The 14,278-nt window shown below is 42.1% G+C and overlaps 1 protein-coding gene and 1 long non-coding RNA gene across 5 annotated transcripts in view; one reads left to right on the top strand and one right to left on the bottom strand.

Moving 5' to 3' along the window:
- Positions 1-491: 491 nt before the first annotated feature.
- The window catches only part of LOC122239514, a 15,320-nt gene continuing 1,533 nt past the window's right edge, over positions 492-14,278 (bottom strand). The window contains exons 1-4 of one of the 2 annotated variants that reach the window (XR_006218702.1): positions 10,004-10,648; positions 9,503-9,599; positions 2,184-2,358; positions 492-733 (exon numbers count right to left, since the gene is read on the bottom strand). This is a non-coding gene — a long non-coding RNA (uncharacterized LOC122239514). Of the gene's footprint in view, positions 734-2,183; positions 2,359-9,502; positions 9,600-10,003; positions 10,649-14,278 lie in introns of those variants that run through there. The other variant, XR_006218701.1, reaches the window with a different exon arrangement.
- Positions 10,756-14,278, top strand: part of LOC102962222 (transmembrane and coiled-coil domain-containing protein 5B-like) — a 9,000-nt gene continuing 5,477 nt past the window's right edge. Inside the window, exons 1-6 of one of the 3 annotated variants that reach the window (XM_007097634.2) lie at positions 10,756-10,858; positions 11,742-11,786; positions 12,520-12,669; positions 12,978-13,095; positions 13,423-13,473; positions 14,003-14,071. In XM_007097634.2, the coding sequence (XP_007097696.2) occupies positions 11,752-11,786; positions 12,520-12,669; positions 12,978-13,095; positions 13,423-13,473; positions 14,003-14,071 (423 nt within the window). In that variant the 5' untranslated portion in view covers positions 10,756-10,858; positions 11,742-11,751. Of the gene's footprint in view, positions 10,958-11,741; positions 11,787-12,519; positions 12,670-12,977; positions 13,096-13,422; positions 13,474-14,002; positions 14,072-14,278 lie in introns of all 3 variants that reach the window. The other 2 variants (XM_042989261.1, XM_042989260.1) reach the window with 2 other exon arrangements.

Here is a 14,278-nt window from a genome sequence, read left to right as displayed (position 1 = left end):
ATCGGAAGCAGGTTCCAGGCTCTGAGCTGTCAGCCCAGAGCCCAACAGGGGGCCTGAACTCATGAGCCATGACATCATGACCTGAGCTGAAGTCAGAAGCTTAACTGACTGAACCACCCAGGTGCCCCTCAGTAATTATTTTTAAGAAATCATAACCTAGTTTATTCTCCTCCTATCGTTAAAGATGAAGGTTAACCCTGGAAAGTAATTTAAGACTGTTCTTCAACTTCCACTTTCATGCCTGTTTCATCCCATAAAGACCGGCTTTCCTGAAAAACTATTACACTCCTTTTCACATCAAAATGTATCTGCCCTGCATCCTCCTTCACCCAGGACATTTGCCACAGCTTTCCAAGGCAGCAATTCTTTATTTCAAAAGGTCTGAGATAAAACTGTAATAACTGATAACTGATATGGTACTCTCCCCAGAAATAATATTTTAACAGGTTGCAAAAAAGGTTTACTGAAAATTGATGAATCTTTATTTGTAGAATTTTTGTCATTTTGGTAGAATGGTGGGGATATATTTTAGTACAGTCATGTGTATTGTAATGGACAAAATTATGTGAGATATTATTCATCCTTTGAGTAATCAGACATTAATGTTGTCTCTTAGCCGTGGTATTCTTTGTTCCATTTGCCCTTTATAATCAAGATTGTATCTTTCCCAATCCATGATGAACTAATTTCACTAAAGCTGGAATATCTTTTTGAGTCTTAATTTGTTTTAAACCTAGGAAGAGGAAAGGCAATTTTAGAAAAAGTACAGAGAAGCATTTTTACTCATTCAACTGAACAAGATTGCATTAAAAGTGTGTTTTTCTGTTGTAATGAGGCTTAAAAAATGGTAATTTACCTAACTTTTTTCATTTCTATAAAAATCCTTTCATCACTGTTCTGGTACCCCCCCCCCCCCCGTAAATGAAAATCTAATGGAAATACATTAATTAAATTTTCTAATAAGATTCTGTAGCTGTTGGCCCTAAACTCTAGGGAAATCATAAGTCCCTAATTACAGCTTATCAACTGCAATTGAGTCTTCCAACTACACCCTACATGTACTTGAGAAAAGGAAAAAGAGTTGCTAACAAATTTTAGGCTCTTTCTATGGCTGTCAAGGGACCGCTAGCCACCTATGGGAGAAAATCCTAACCCACGTTTGGGAAGTCTTTATCATATAGTAGCTCTTATTTTCATGAGATAGACTCACGATTGGGTTCTTTGCGCAGTGACTCTTGTGGAGTTGGGCTGGTCTTAAGCACAATGGCTATGACTGTCCTTGCTGACCCTGGATCTATACTGTAGAGGCTCTTGCTGTGCATTTCACTTTTCAAAAGCCTTAGTTTCAATTACTTGGGAGTTGAGTACTCAGGGCAAGGCAGGGAGTGGCCTGATGATTGTTACTATAAAGCAGAGAAGCAGAACAAAGGTGGGATATGGTCTTTACTGTGAAGGACTAGGATAGAGTGCAGGAAGTTGAAGGGCTGATCCAGCAAAACTCTTTGGAGCCATGCTTGGAGCCTACTATGACAGTTTTTAAGCTGGAACCTTTCAAGTGTGACTGCTCTTTCTTGTTTATGGGGTCCATCCAGTCAGTATATGTAAAGAGACCTCTGTTTAACTTCTTCTGATTGGGTCCCTTCTATTGTGGTATCCATGAACTAGAACACTGTTTTTGTTTTGTATCTAAAAGGATTCTGAGGGGCACCTGGGTGGCTCAGTAGGTTAAGTGTCTGACTCTTGACTTCGGCTCAGGTCATGATCTCATGGTTTGTGGGTTCGAGCTCCGCGCTGGCAGTGTGGAGTCTGCTTGGGATTCTCTCCCTCCCTTTCTTTCTGTCCCTCTTCCGCTCTCTTTCAACATAAATAAACTTCTTAAAAAATTAAATAATTAAATAAATATGTAAGTAAATAAATACGTACATACATAAGGAAACAAATAAATAAAAGGATTCTGAGCACCTCACTCCTGGTTTCTTGCTTCATCCTCATGTGACAACTGACTGACAACATTATGATTATCAATAGCTATGTAACAACAAACCACATCCCAAACTTAGATGCTTAAAACAGTTATATATTTTTTCACACAAATCTACAACTTGGGCAGGGCCCAGTGGGAGTAGCAACTCTGTTCTCCATAGTTTAACTAGGGCTGTACAGCTGGGGGCCAGAGGACTTACCTTGAAGATTTCTTGCTCACATAGCTGGAAAGTTGGTATTGGCTATTGCCAAAGAGCTCAGCCAGGCCCAGAGGCCCGATGTTTTGATTCCTTTCCATGGGTTGCTTGGGCTTCCTCAAAGTATGGTGGCTGAATTCCAAGGGAACCAGGAAGAAGCTGCATGGCCATTTCTAGCCTAGGAAGACACTCAGGGTCACTTCCATGGCATTCTATTTATGGAAACAGTCACAAGTTCAGCCAAATTCAAAGAAGAAGAGATTGGGACTTCTCACTTGATAAAGGGGTGGCTGGGTCCTAGAAAGAGCGATTATTATGGTCATCTTTGGAAAATGTAATTTGCCACTGAGAGGCACCCTGTTCATAAGGTACTTGACACCCTGAATTCTCTCTATCCAAGTTCTCCCAGCCTTCAGGCTTCTGATTCTTTCATGGAACCTTCTGAATACATATACTTCAGCCCCCCTCCAAACCATTCTTTAGGAAGCAACTGCCTAATGAAAATGTAATGTCTGACTTGCTCTTTTAAAAATTAATTTTAAGTTAGCCTGTAGATTAGTTTACTTTTTTTAGAATTAAGCATTGTGGAAATAATTTCACAGGTCCCTTGAACACTAAGATTGTCACTCTTTCTCTCTGTAGCTTAGTCTTAAGAAGATTATATGTAGGGTATATATTAGGTACTATGGAGAACATTCCATGCAACGCTTGACTTATACTTTTCAGAACACTGATGTCATTAAAGACAAAAGAAGGCAGAATTGTTTCATGTAAAAGAGAACTAAAGAGATATGACAACTAAATGCCGTGTGTGATCCTGGAATCTAGAGTTAGGAAAAATGCTATAAAGAACACTGTTGGCACATTGGCAAGATTCAAATACTATATAAACAATAGGCATTATGCAAATATGCATTGAATTTAAATGAGTTTAATTTGAATATATTTGAATTCCAATACTTAGAGTGGCTTCATGGACATTATGGCAATCATAAAAATCAACATTTGTTTTTATAAATACATCCCCACCATTCAGCAGTGAGGCATGGTCACGTTAGACAAATGAATGGAAAACGTTTAATGAAATACCCTCCCTAAAATAGTGAGGACCTTTTAGTGATCCCAGCAGCAATGAAGTACAGGGTTTCCCTGCCTTCATCTGATTTTCTTCCCAACCAGGAGAGCCTCCCACCCCTGTAGGCAGTATAGAAATGAGCATCCTTGTGACCCCCTTTGGATTCAGGCCTTTGCCCAAATCTTGTCAGTTCCATTACAATCCGTTCCTTCACCTGCCCAGTTCTAAAGTTGGACAGGCCCCTCCCACCTAACTTAAGTCCCCCATTCACTCTGGAGAGTCCAGGCTACCGGGCAACCCTGAGTCCAAAATCCTCATCATCCTTTTTCCTCTCAGTACCAGCATCAGGTTGAGATTTCAGTCTCTCCTCTCCCAACCTACCCAATAGCCATTCCAATCTTATCCTGTCATAAATTCTAAAAATATTATTCTCTAATTTTATTTTTTACATTTATCTTTTTGAGAGAGGGAGGGAGGGAGATAGAGACAATCCCAAGCAGGCTCCTCGCTGTCAGCGCAGAGCCTAATGCAGGCTCCATCCCATGAACCATGAGATCATGACCTGAGTAGAGATCAAGAGTCAGACGCTTAACCAACTGAGTCGCTCAGGAACCCCAAATACTAAAAATTTTAAATATTAAGGGCATTCTACTTATTTCATGACAAGCAACCCCCACTGCTACCTTGCTGTGGTCCACAAAGTTCGTACTCACCCCTGGCTCCCTCCAGGAAAGATAGAACCCACTGACTCACCAGTCCTGCTGCCTCCTGGTCTCCCCCACCAACCCTAGCCACAGCCACTTTTCCTCTCCTCCCCTCTCCCAGCTGTTTGTTATAAGCTCAGTTTGCTTTATTTCCTACACATGTGCAAGGACAGGGGCTGTTAAAAAGAAATGGAGGGTGAGGAAAGCGAGGAGAATTAGCAAACATAAGAGTCACTATCTTGAATGGGAGGAGAGAAAGAGGCGGGACATGTTTATATGTTAACTTTTTTCACTCCCATCAAAATAGGAAGTCGTAAAACACCACATAAAAGGCAGGAATGAACATTTTCACTGTAATCAAAATGCAAAACAGATATTTCTTTTTCTTTATCAAGTCAGATCTCTTTCTGAACTCACCTTTTCAAGAGCAATGAGATGCCCAGTTATCACTTTATTTCTGTGGCTTCCTCCCATTGCCATCCACCTCCTGTGTTACACTAGGATCCTGAGCTTCCACCATCCAGAAAAAGCCAGAGAGAAGTGTTAACTGTTGTTCTTTACCCTACCAACATTCTTCCGGTACAGGCTGCTGTGAGGCCCCAAGAGACAGCCATGGGGCTCCCCTGGCCACACCCACTGGACCCGGCCCCTCCCTAACAGATCTTTGCAGGCTGGCCCTAGGGGCTCTCGCTGCTGCTTCAGGGACTTGTAACTTAGGGCCCAGTCTCCACAGGCATTCCCTTGGCCTTTGCCATGCCCAGTCTTATTTCTGGAGCTCTAGAAGCAAAAGGACCCCATTTTCATGTCGCTCACAGAACCCACAAGTCAGGTGTTGCCCAAGCCTTCAGAGATGGATTAATGTAAATGAGCAACTTGAGTATAAACCAATAGGGACTGATGGGGACAGTCCTGAACTGGAGAGTGAACATTCTATCTAACAATAGAGCCAATGCTATCATATTTGAGCTTTCGAGAGGAACTGAAATTCAAGATTTTCACACACAATCTCCTGTTTTAAAGTTGTTGGCAACTAACAAAAAAATTATAGGGGTGCCTGGGTGGTTCCATCAGTTAAGTGTCCAAGTCTTGGACTTGGCTCAGGTCATGATCTTACTGGTTTGTGAGTTGGAGCTCCACTCTCAGAGGAGCTTGGAATTCTCAATCTCTCCCTCTCTCTCTGCCCCTTCCCCGCTTGCTCATGCGCGCTCTCTCTCTCTCTCTCTCTCTCTCTCAAAATAAATAAAAACTTAAAAAAAATTATAAACAAGTGTGGGTCAAGCCTAACATGTCTGGCAGATATGAGACCCCTCACTGGCAATTTGCAAATTCTAAACCTCAGAACCAAGTGGATTTCATCCCCCCATTGGAAATGTGTCCCTTCCTATTTCTGCTTAAAGCCATGCCTGCCATTACCTTCCCATTTTGGCAAATCCAGAGTGATTGCTTCAACAGAACAGCACTAGATTTGGATTAAGGGGAAAAGTCTGTCAGGGGATTGCCTTTTGCTGAAGGGCTAACCCTCCTTCTTTCAGCTGTTAACTGTGAATATCCCCTGGGGCTATAGGGACCTCAGACATCAGGACCCCAAACCCAGCTGTCTTTCCTTTGTATGCTTTATTGTGAAGCATCGCATAAGCATAATATAAAAACACATGTGGAAGGTTTAAGGACTAATAACTAGTCAACACTCATGTACCCAGGCTAGAAAGCAAAATATACTCCAAAAGCCTTCTGTACCCTATCCTGATCTCATCCCTTCTCTTCTCCAGAATATTAACCACTATTGAAAATTGTATGAAAATTATTGCCTTGCTTCTCTTAACAGATTTATTACCTATATATGTATTCTAAGATACATTGTTTAGTCTAATCTACCTTGAACTTTATATATCTCAATTTAGAATGCATACATTCTGCCTCTTTTGGTCAATATTGTGTTTAGGGGTGCCTGGGTGGCTGAGTCCGTTAAGTGTTGGACTCTTGGTTTCAGCCCAGGTCACTGTCTCGCGGTTGGTGAGTTCAAGCCCCGAGGAGCCTGCTTGGGATTCTCTTTCCCTCTCTCTCTCTGTCCCTCCCCTGCTCACTCACTCTCTTTGTCTCTCAAAATAAATAAACTAAAAAAAGTCTATACTATTATGTTCAGGGGATTCAACAATGTTATTGAGTATAATAGTAAATTATTTCCTCTGCTGTATCTCACAACTTATTTCTCCATTCTACTGTTGTTGGACATTTGGATTGCTTCTAGTGTTTTGCTATTAACACTGCTGTGTAAAAATTATTGTACATTCTCTCCTGGGGTATATGTGCAAGAGGTTTTCCTTTTAGAGTATGTTGTGTAGTGAGATTACAGGCGAGTAGGATGGGTGCGTGTTCTGTTCTGCCATTTACAGTTTTCCAAAAGTGGTTTTGCCAAAGTGGATGTTTTCTCTAAAATGTTTTCCATGGTTATTGTGCCAGTTTGCATCCCGCCGACAGTGTATATGATTATTGCTTACATATGAATTATTTTGTTGTTAAAAAGGTCTTGTTGCTGAACATAAATTACTAGACCATACCTAAAACTAAGTGAATTGTTCATTTTTTCAGTGAATCCACTGAATACAAAAAGCAGTACACCAGCAAAACTTTCAACACACCCTATCATAGGTTGCATTACAGAGTATAAAGCAGGTTTTAGAGTTTTCAAGAATCCTATGTTGTCATTATTTTTATCTTAAATGACTCAGTGTCTTACAAATAATCCAGGAATTCTTAGTAGGTATACCTATCCCAGATAGTAAGAATATCATGAGAAAAGGTTTTTTTTTATCATGGTGGGTTGAAAGGGATATTTTTCTTTTTTGATGATGATGCCATTCATTATATTTCCACCCAAGTATTACAACCTTTGATGACCGATTGTACAATTCTGTTACTTTCTAAACAACTCTCTCTTATGATGTAGGAAATTTTTATTTTATCTATTAGTTTTGATTGACAACTTAGTCTTAATGTTATACAAAATGCAAAATAAATGGCTCTCAACTAAGTCTCAAAAGATTAGGGGCGCCCGGGTGATTTGGTCAGTTGAGCCCGACTTCAGCTCAGGTCATGATCTCATGGCTCCTGAGTTCGAGCCTCTTGTTGGGCTCACTGCTGTCAGAGCAGAACACCCTTCAGATCCTCTATCCCCCTCTCTCTGCCTCTCCCCTGCTCGCGTGCATGCACTTGTGCGTGCACTCTCTCTTCCAAAAATAAATTTAAAAAAATTTTTTAAGTCTCAAAAGATTAAATTTTTTACATATTTGTATGGAAAGCAAAGAATGTAAGGTCTTTAAAAACACATATTAAATCTAAATTTTTGGTCTTCTTCCAGATATACAACCCACTGATTGAAAACTAATTCTTCTTAATCAGAAAACAGAGTTAATTCCTGACACTGCAACAATTTGTCTTGCCATGATGTGATATTTGTAGAAAACTAAAATAACATAATAACACAAACCCTTCTGACTTGTGGGATTGCTAATGAAAAGGTTAAGACTGAATTCTGCAGACATGTAAATTAGCATAGGTCTCCTCTATAGCCTCAGGTACTGGAAGAAAACAGGAGCTGTTCTCAATAAAACTAAGCTGTTGAGAATACAAAGTCGGAACTCAAAACAGTAAATAGAAGCCATCAAATCTTTGTTTACTTAAGCCTGAAGCTTAGAGCTCCCTGGTGAGCCATTACCAGTGTAACTGCTAGGTGTAAGGGAGGGCCATAGGAAATCCAAACAGGTGATTGTTTTTAGACTTATTTTAAAGACAAGAGGTGTTAAAAAGTCTTTGTCATCCTGACACATGATATTATTCTTTCTATTTGCTAGGAAAACGTGAATGGAACTATATCAAGGAAGAAAGTACTTAGGTATATATTCACAGTGAGTGTTTCACGTACACGGATTATACACTGCATGGAGATTAGCCAAGGAAAAAGAAACATGGTGCCTACTCTTAAAAGTTTATATCTAGGGGTGTGGGAGAAAAAAACGAGTTTATATCTATGGAGACCCACACTTTCAAAGTATCTTATATGCCACAGACTGATCCAAATACACTTTCTTAATTCAAAACTTGATGTCCAAGGGGTTGAGTAACTTGTCCAAGAAGACTTCACATCTGGGAAGCGGTGGAGCAGGTATTCAAAGTCAATTCGGTCTGATTCCATAGCCAATTGTTATGCCCAGAATTCATGATCCCCAAAGACCACTAGGGAGCCGAGTCCGATGCAAAAGCAAAGAGCCTTTATTCGAGCTAGCTCGAGCTCAATCCCCTACCTGCACCGACGCAGCGGTGAGATACCAGGGAAAGAGAGCGAGTTTCAAAAGAACAAAGGTTTTATTGGGGCCTAGGGGCAGTTGGTGAGGTAATGGCTATGGCCTCAGCCGATTGGCTGGGGAAGGGTCCTGGGGAAGGGTCCGAGTCCTGTTAGGCAGGTAAGGGAGGGGTTACTCAAGGGGAGGAGGTGTGGTCAAGGTGAAGGACACAGAACAAGATGGAGTCGGCCGGCGTAGGCCCGCCTTTTCAAACGTTCTTATCCATGCCACCCAAACACACTAGCCCTCTCAGATCTTTATCTATTTGCTAGTATTTATATTCCTAAGTCCGTATTTATGTTTACTTACATCTGTATCATCTGGAACTATAGATTTAACACAAAACAGTGGAAAATAACTTAATATCAGCACTACTTGAAAAATGAATAGGAGAATAGGACTAAGGGAATAGGACTAAGGCCACGATGACTAGTATAGTCATGAAAATTTGGGGCTTCAAATGTGTTTTCGCTTCTTAGTGTCAAAGCAAAAAGGCAAACACAGTCACTTCCAAAGTGCATGTGGTCTACTTAGAGCAATAAGCTAAGAAGGGTTCATGTTGGAAGAGATCATGGAGAGGGGGAATTTGTGCAGAGTCTTTACGGAAAAGGGAGTGGCAGTTTGGTGTAGAGAATATGTTCTTCATCAGTGATTCTCCAGCCGAGGCAACTACTGCCCTGGGACGTTTGGCAGGAGCTTTCGAATTACATCCCTGATGATTGTAGATCAGCCTCATGGGGGGGCATGGCCCTCTGTTGAGAATTCTGCTATGGTGCACTGTGCTGTTAATAACAGTGTGCTAATCAGGATGTACAGTTGAGAATCTCTCAGGTGTAAGAAAAGGGAGGATAACACCTGTTCTAGATAAAGGGAGTGCAATGAGTTCTTCATTCATTCATTTATTCTAAAATCATTTGGCATCATTCCGTGTGCAAAGGTAATAGGAGACAGAAAAATGGAGCATGCACAGTGTTGGAGAACAGATGAGAATTAAGTGCTCCTGAGTGCCACACTGGTTTAAGAGCTTCACGTATATTATTTCATTTAATCTCCACCACAACTTTGTGAAGTAGGAGTAATGCCCATCTCACAGGTCAAAAGACTTGGGCTCAGGGAGATCAAGTAACTTGCTTAAGGTAACACAACTGTGAAGTGCCAGGACAGAATGAAACTCAGGTGCTTTCTGTCCCTAACTCAGCCTACCTTCTACTCTCCATTTTCTAAGCCGCCCTCTTCTTGAACAACTCCAAGCGGCACCGTTCCCTTTGAATTATGTGTAAATGGCTCTCCTGGAGCTCAGCTGGGGAGGGAAATCAGAATGGCTCCGATTAAAATATACTCTCTCAAGGGGTTTACAGCCTAATTGTGGGATAAACACCAGTAATGCACATTCCTAGAAACAATATAAAATACCAAAAGAGGAGAACAGAGGTTGGAGGGATTAATTCTGATGGGACTGGGGGCTTGGTATCTGGGAAAGTGTAGAAGCAGCATTTGAAGCGAGCTGAGAAGGATAGATAAGATTATGACAGATATTGCATGGGAGATATTTCTTGGAGACACGGTGGTATGTTCTGTTCTATAAGGCCTTTCCAGGGACTGGAGATTAGTACGATTCAGCTGGAAAAGGTTACATTTACATCATGGAGGAGTGAATTGAGTGTAAGGGACAGAAACGGACAGATCTGAAATGCAAGTACACACCTTCACTGACCTCCAATTCTGTACACTGCCTCTTCTCTCTCAGAGAATCCAGAATTGCTTAGTAGAGTGACACTGGTGTGGGAAATCCCATCCAGGGCTCCAGTAACTTACAGAAAATGAGGAGGGGATTCTGAAGGAGTAGGCAGTGGACTCAAGTCTCCAGACCCAACACTCCTCTTTCCTTTGTCCTGCTCTACCTCCCTATACTCCATCTTTGAAACATCAGACCTTTTGTTCCCAATGTCTTGGCAGTGCCAGTTGAGGGAAAATAAAGGAGTTTGTTTTGCAGCTCCAAGAATCCAATTCAGTGGGAGTGAGAGCTTTCCTGGCCCATAGATAAGACATCTCTGATTCCTCCTGGCCTGCTCTCAAGCATTTCTACCCCGTAGCCCTTGGATGCATTAAAGAGAAAGGCATAATTTGGATTTGGGCGCAGCAGCCCTCACATGTATCACAAGGAGTTGGTGAAGGAAAAGAAATGAGAGTGATCTCAACTTCCACTAGGCCCAGGGGTTTGGGGAAAGGAAAAAATGTGTTCCATAGAGCTGATTCCCATTTCACAGGGATTTACCCCGTGTCCAGAAACGTGTTCCTAGATCTTATTGCTGTGTAGGAAGAGATTGAAACTGCCCTGAAGTTCTGAACTCTGCTCCCATGCTGCCTACAGGGGTGATGTTGAGCTATGGCCACCCCCTATCCCTACCCACTATGACATGCTGCCCCACCCTACTGGAGAGGATGGGTCTGGTGATATGGGGAGAACCCAATCAGCAAGGACATACCTTTTCTGAAAGTTCTGACAATCAGTTGGAGATCTCAGTGGGAACTGAAGAAACCTCGTTTGGGAAGAGAACGGTGAGTTTAGAGGGCATCATCAAAGGCTGGCATGCCTTGTGTGTCAAGACAGTAGTTAAAAAAAATGAAAATGCAGGATGGCTATGAAAGGGGAAGGAGGTAGGAGAAGGCATTAAAAAGAGAATTAAAGCCAAAAAGCTTTAGAGAGAAGAGAAGAGAAGGGAAGAGAAGAGAAGAGAAGGGAAGGGAAGGGAAGGGAAGGGAAGATGGAGCATGAAAGGAGAGGGGAATTTGGAACTCTACTTTTCTTAGATTGGTTTCGGTCCTGAACTTTCGTTTTTGGGGCAATCGTTAGGAGACACCATCCCTGAGAACCCAATATTTGTTTCTTCCTGCTGGTAGTAGTATTCTGTTGTCCATGCTGCTGTTTTTGCTGCTATTTTAAGATCAACTCAGCCTGTAACATCTAGAGCTTGTTAGAACTAGGATGGCAATAGACAAATTTCAGGCAGCCAGCTTTATGGCACCCTCTGGCTCTTCTCTATCTTTCCTCCAAGTTTTCCTGGAGTTCTGGGTTAGAAATAAACTCTCAGTGCATTTGCCATTAGATCTAGGCTTGAGTACTTTTAGTGCTTTACCTGTGACTGGAAAAAGGTAGTCCAAGAAAGGGAAAGGTAGCCAAAATGTGAAAAATTGTGAAAACAAAAATTTCTGTGCTTTTGGGGGATTTGTTTAGGCAATTTTAAGTTAAAACACAATCTGAATTACTGGAATTTAGTAATCCAGGAAAACAGAGGGGTCTAGAAGGCATGGGTCTCTTCTTGGCTCTGGCTTGCCTGGTCAAACTTTTGCCTGCTCCCTCCTGGGCCCGTGTGGGGCAATGTTACAATGTTGAACATTAGGGGCTATGTTTCTGTAATAAATGTTTGTGTTAACATTTTAGGAAACCCACAATGGAAGAAGTTGGACAGGACCCACTGGATGATGTGTAAGTAATGAGGATAATAATAATAATAATTTAAAACGTTCAGTAGGGGATCTGCATTTGGAAGGGTCTCTGCAGCAATCCAGTAAGGAAGAAAACCTCCATTGTGCAGGACATTATCTCCTCAAACCTGGATGGGAGGGAGGGAGATGGCGGGGGCTTCCTAGGTAGAAAAGGCTTTGGTTTCAGATCTTTGGACTTCCTCATACTATGATGGGGTTTTTAGAAATGGTTAATGACTCAAAAAGCAAACCAGTCTTATTTGGAGAAAGGATCCACTCCCATCCCTGCCCCCCACCCAGTCCGTGTGCCTACTTGACTGGGGTAGAAAATAAACTCCCTGTAACAAAAGGGAACTGAAGAAATTCCTCTCCCTCACAGATATTTAAATGCTTTATAGGTATATCTTAGATTCTGCACACTCTAAATAAGTTTTTTTTAATAAGTTGGAGCATAGTTACCTGTATGAAAAAAAAAATTCTTCTGCCTTATAAAAGCGTTGTGTTTAAATGTGTTCCATTTATAATATTTAAAATTAAATTGTGATTTGACTCCAGGAACTTATTTTATGCAAAACACTGTAGAAATCAATTTATCATGGAAAATTACAACACAGGGCTGCTTAGACATAGTAACACCAGAAGATGGGAGGATAAATGAGATTACCAGGGAAATCTTCTTAGGGCCCCTCTGTTTTCCTGTCCTGAGTTCAGTAATTAAGACAATTTTCCTATAGGCAGGAGATGATGGAAATACCGAAATTAAAAGTCACAAAACAAAACCTTGACTACCTGAACTTAGACCTTGAAAAGGACCTGCAGAGACTGGATGAGGCAAATCAGGTTCTTCTCAGAAAAATTCAAGAGAAAGAAGAAGCTATTCAAAGGTCAGGCTCTGCAGTTGGTGAGGCAAGGGCTTCTCCTCAACTGAATGGCCCTTGGAATAAAGAAGGTGGGAGGAAGGTTTCCTTTTTTCTCGGTAAATCTTGGTGTGTTAAATTCTGAAGCATGAATTGTGACACCCCCAGAAGCCTTTATGTATAGATGTTTGCATTATGTTTCCACATCAGGCTGACGTTGAATTGCCAGTGCATTTGGCAATCTCTCTGGTTCCCTGAGACCTTGGCAGTGGCCTCCTAGGCTAGGGTGCTGGCAGCTTCCTTATGACTGATCCACACTTGGGTGACTTTTTCAGTCTGGAAAGAGAGACTGCCCTGTCACTAGGACAAGCCAACGAGAGGGAGGAGTTGAACCATATTGTATCTGAGAAGGAGGAAGCCCTGAGGAACCTGAAATCAGAGACAGCAAAGCTGGTAAGGAGGTGTCTAGAAAAGGATCATGTGATGCATTTCGCTTGCAGTCTGCCACTGCTCTCTCTCTCTTTCCCAGAGGATCATCATCTATGGTTGTTTCTGTGTCTGGAGAAATCACAGCTGTTTAAGAGAGTGCTCTTGCTCTGAGAATGAAGTGCTTGGCATGGGGGCCCCAGGCCCAGGCTTTGTTCCCAGATCCTCTGAGTGGGGCCAGAGTGCAATTTTCCCCCTTCATGCACTTATCCTTAAGCCCTATTTTAGAGAAGGGGGAAGGGGAAAGTACCAGAGTAGAGCTGGTTTATCCCCATTACCTCTTCCTTTCCACAGGAAAAAAGCAACAAGGTTCTAGGCAGGAAGGTGGTGGAGCTTCAGAAGAAGGTAAGGTGGGCCACCCTTGAAAGAGGCTCATTTCTTAGGAATCCGGACAGAATCATCTGAACTCCTGAACTCCTCAGTCAGAAAGACCAGAAGGTGCAACCAGCTAAATGTGTGTGTTCCCTCCCCTCTGCCACATACTGGATCTCTTAGTGAGTCTCTTTGATTCACAGCCCCATTTGTTCCCTGGGATTACAGATCTGGTGAGAGAGCTAAGGGACTGTGGAAGGAGAAAAGATTTTTCCCTCCTCCCCCATATCCAAAGGATTCTGCCCCCCTTTCCCCTCCCTCTCTTCCTCCTTGCCTCCTTGTGCAGCCATGTTCATGGCTTATGGGAACAGAAAGGTATATCCAAGTAGCCTGGAGTCAGACAGCTCCCATAGCAAGAAGAAGACACTCTTCTATCAAGCTTCTATCTGAGATCTAAGTTAATTTACCGCCATTCCCTAGCCCTGAGACCCCAAAGTCTGCCACTATCCCAGATTTTTAGGTCTGTGTCACTCAGTCCACAATTTTGGGAATGGTATTTCAGATTTCAAGGAGAGTTAAGAACACTGGCCTTGATAAAGAAGCCCTAAAGCAGATGTTGGTAGAACTGAAGGTGAGTAGAGAAACAAACCTAGGGATTTTCTGGGAGATGTGTGTCAATTCTAGGTTTGGGGACAAACTGCTTTCAAGGACTCTCCCAGGCCAAGTATGTCTGTGTGCTTATCAGAGGTGCCAATGTCTTCTGTCCCCTCTACTTTACTTCACGGCTTATGGGACATTCACAACATAATTAGTCAAGTAACTGCAGAGTTCACTGCAA

The sequence above is a fragment of the Panthera tigris genome, chromosome B3, assembly GCF_018350195.1.
Source record: "Panthera tigris isolate Pti1 chromosome B3, P.tigris_Pti1_mat1.1, whole genome shotgun sequence".
Classification (NCBI taxonomy): Eukaryota; Metazoa; Chordata; class Mammalia; order Carnivora; family Felidae; genus Panthera; species Panthera tigris.
The sequence above is the reverse complement of the archived record's forward strand: the minus strand, read 5'-3'. Positions and strand labels throughout refer to the sequence as shown.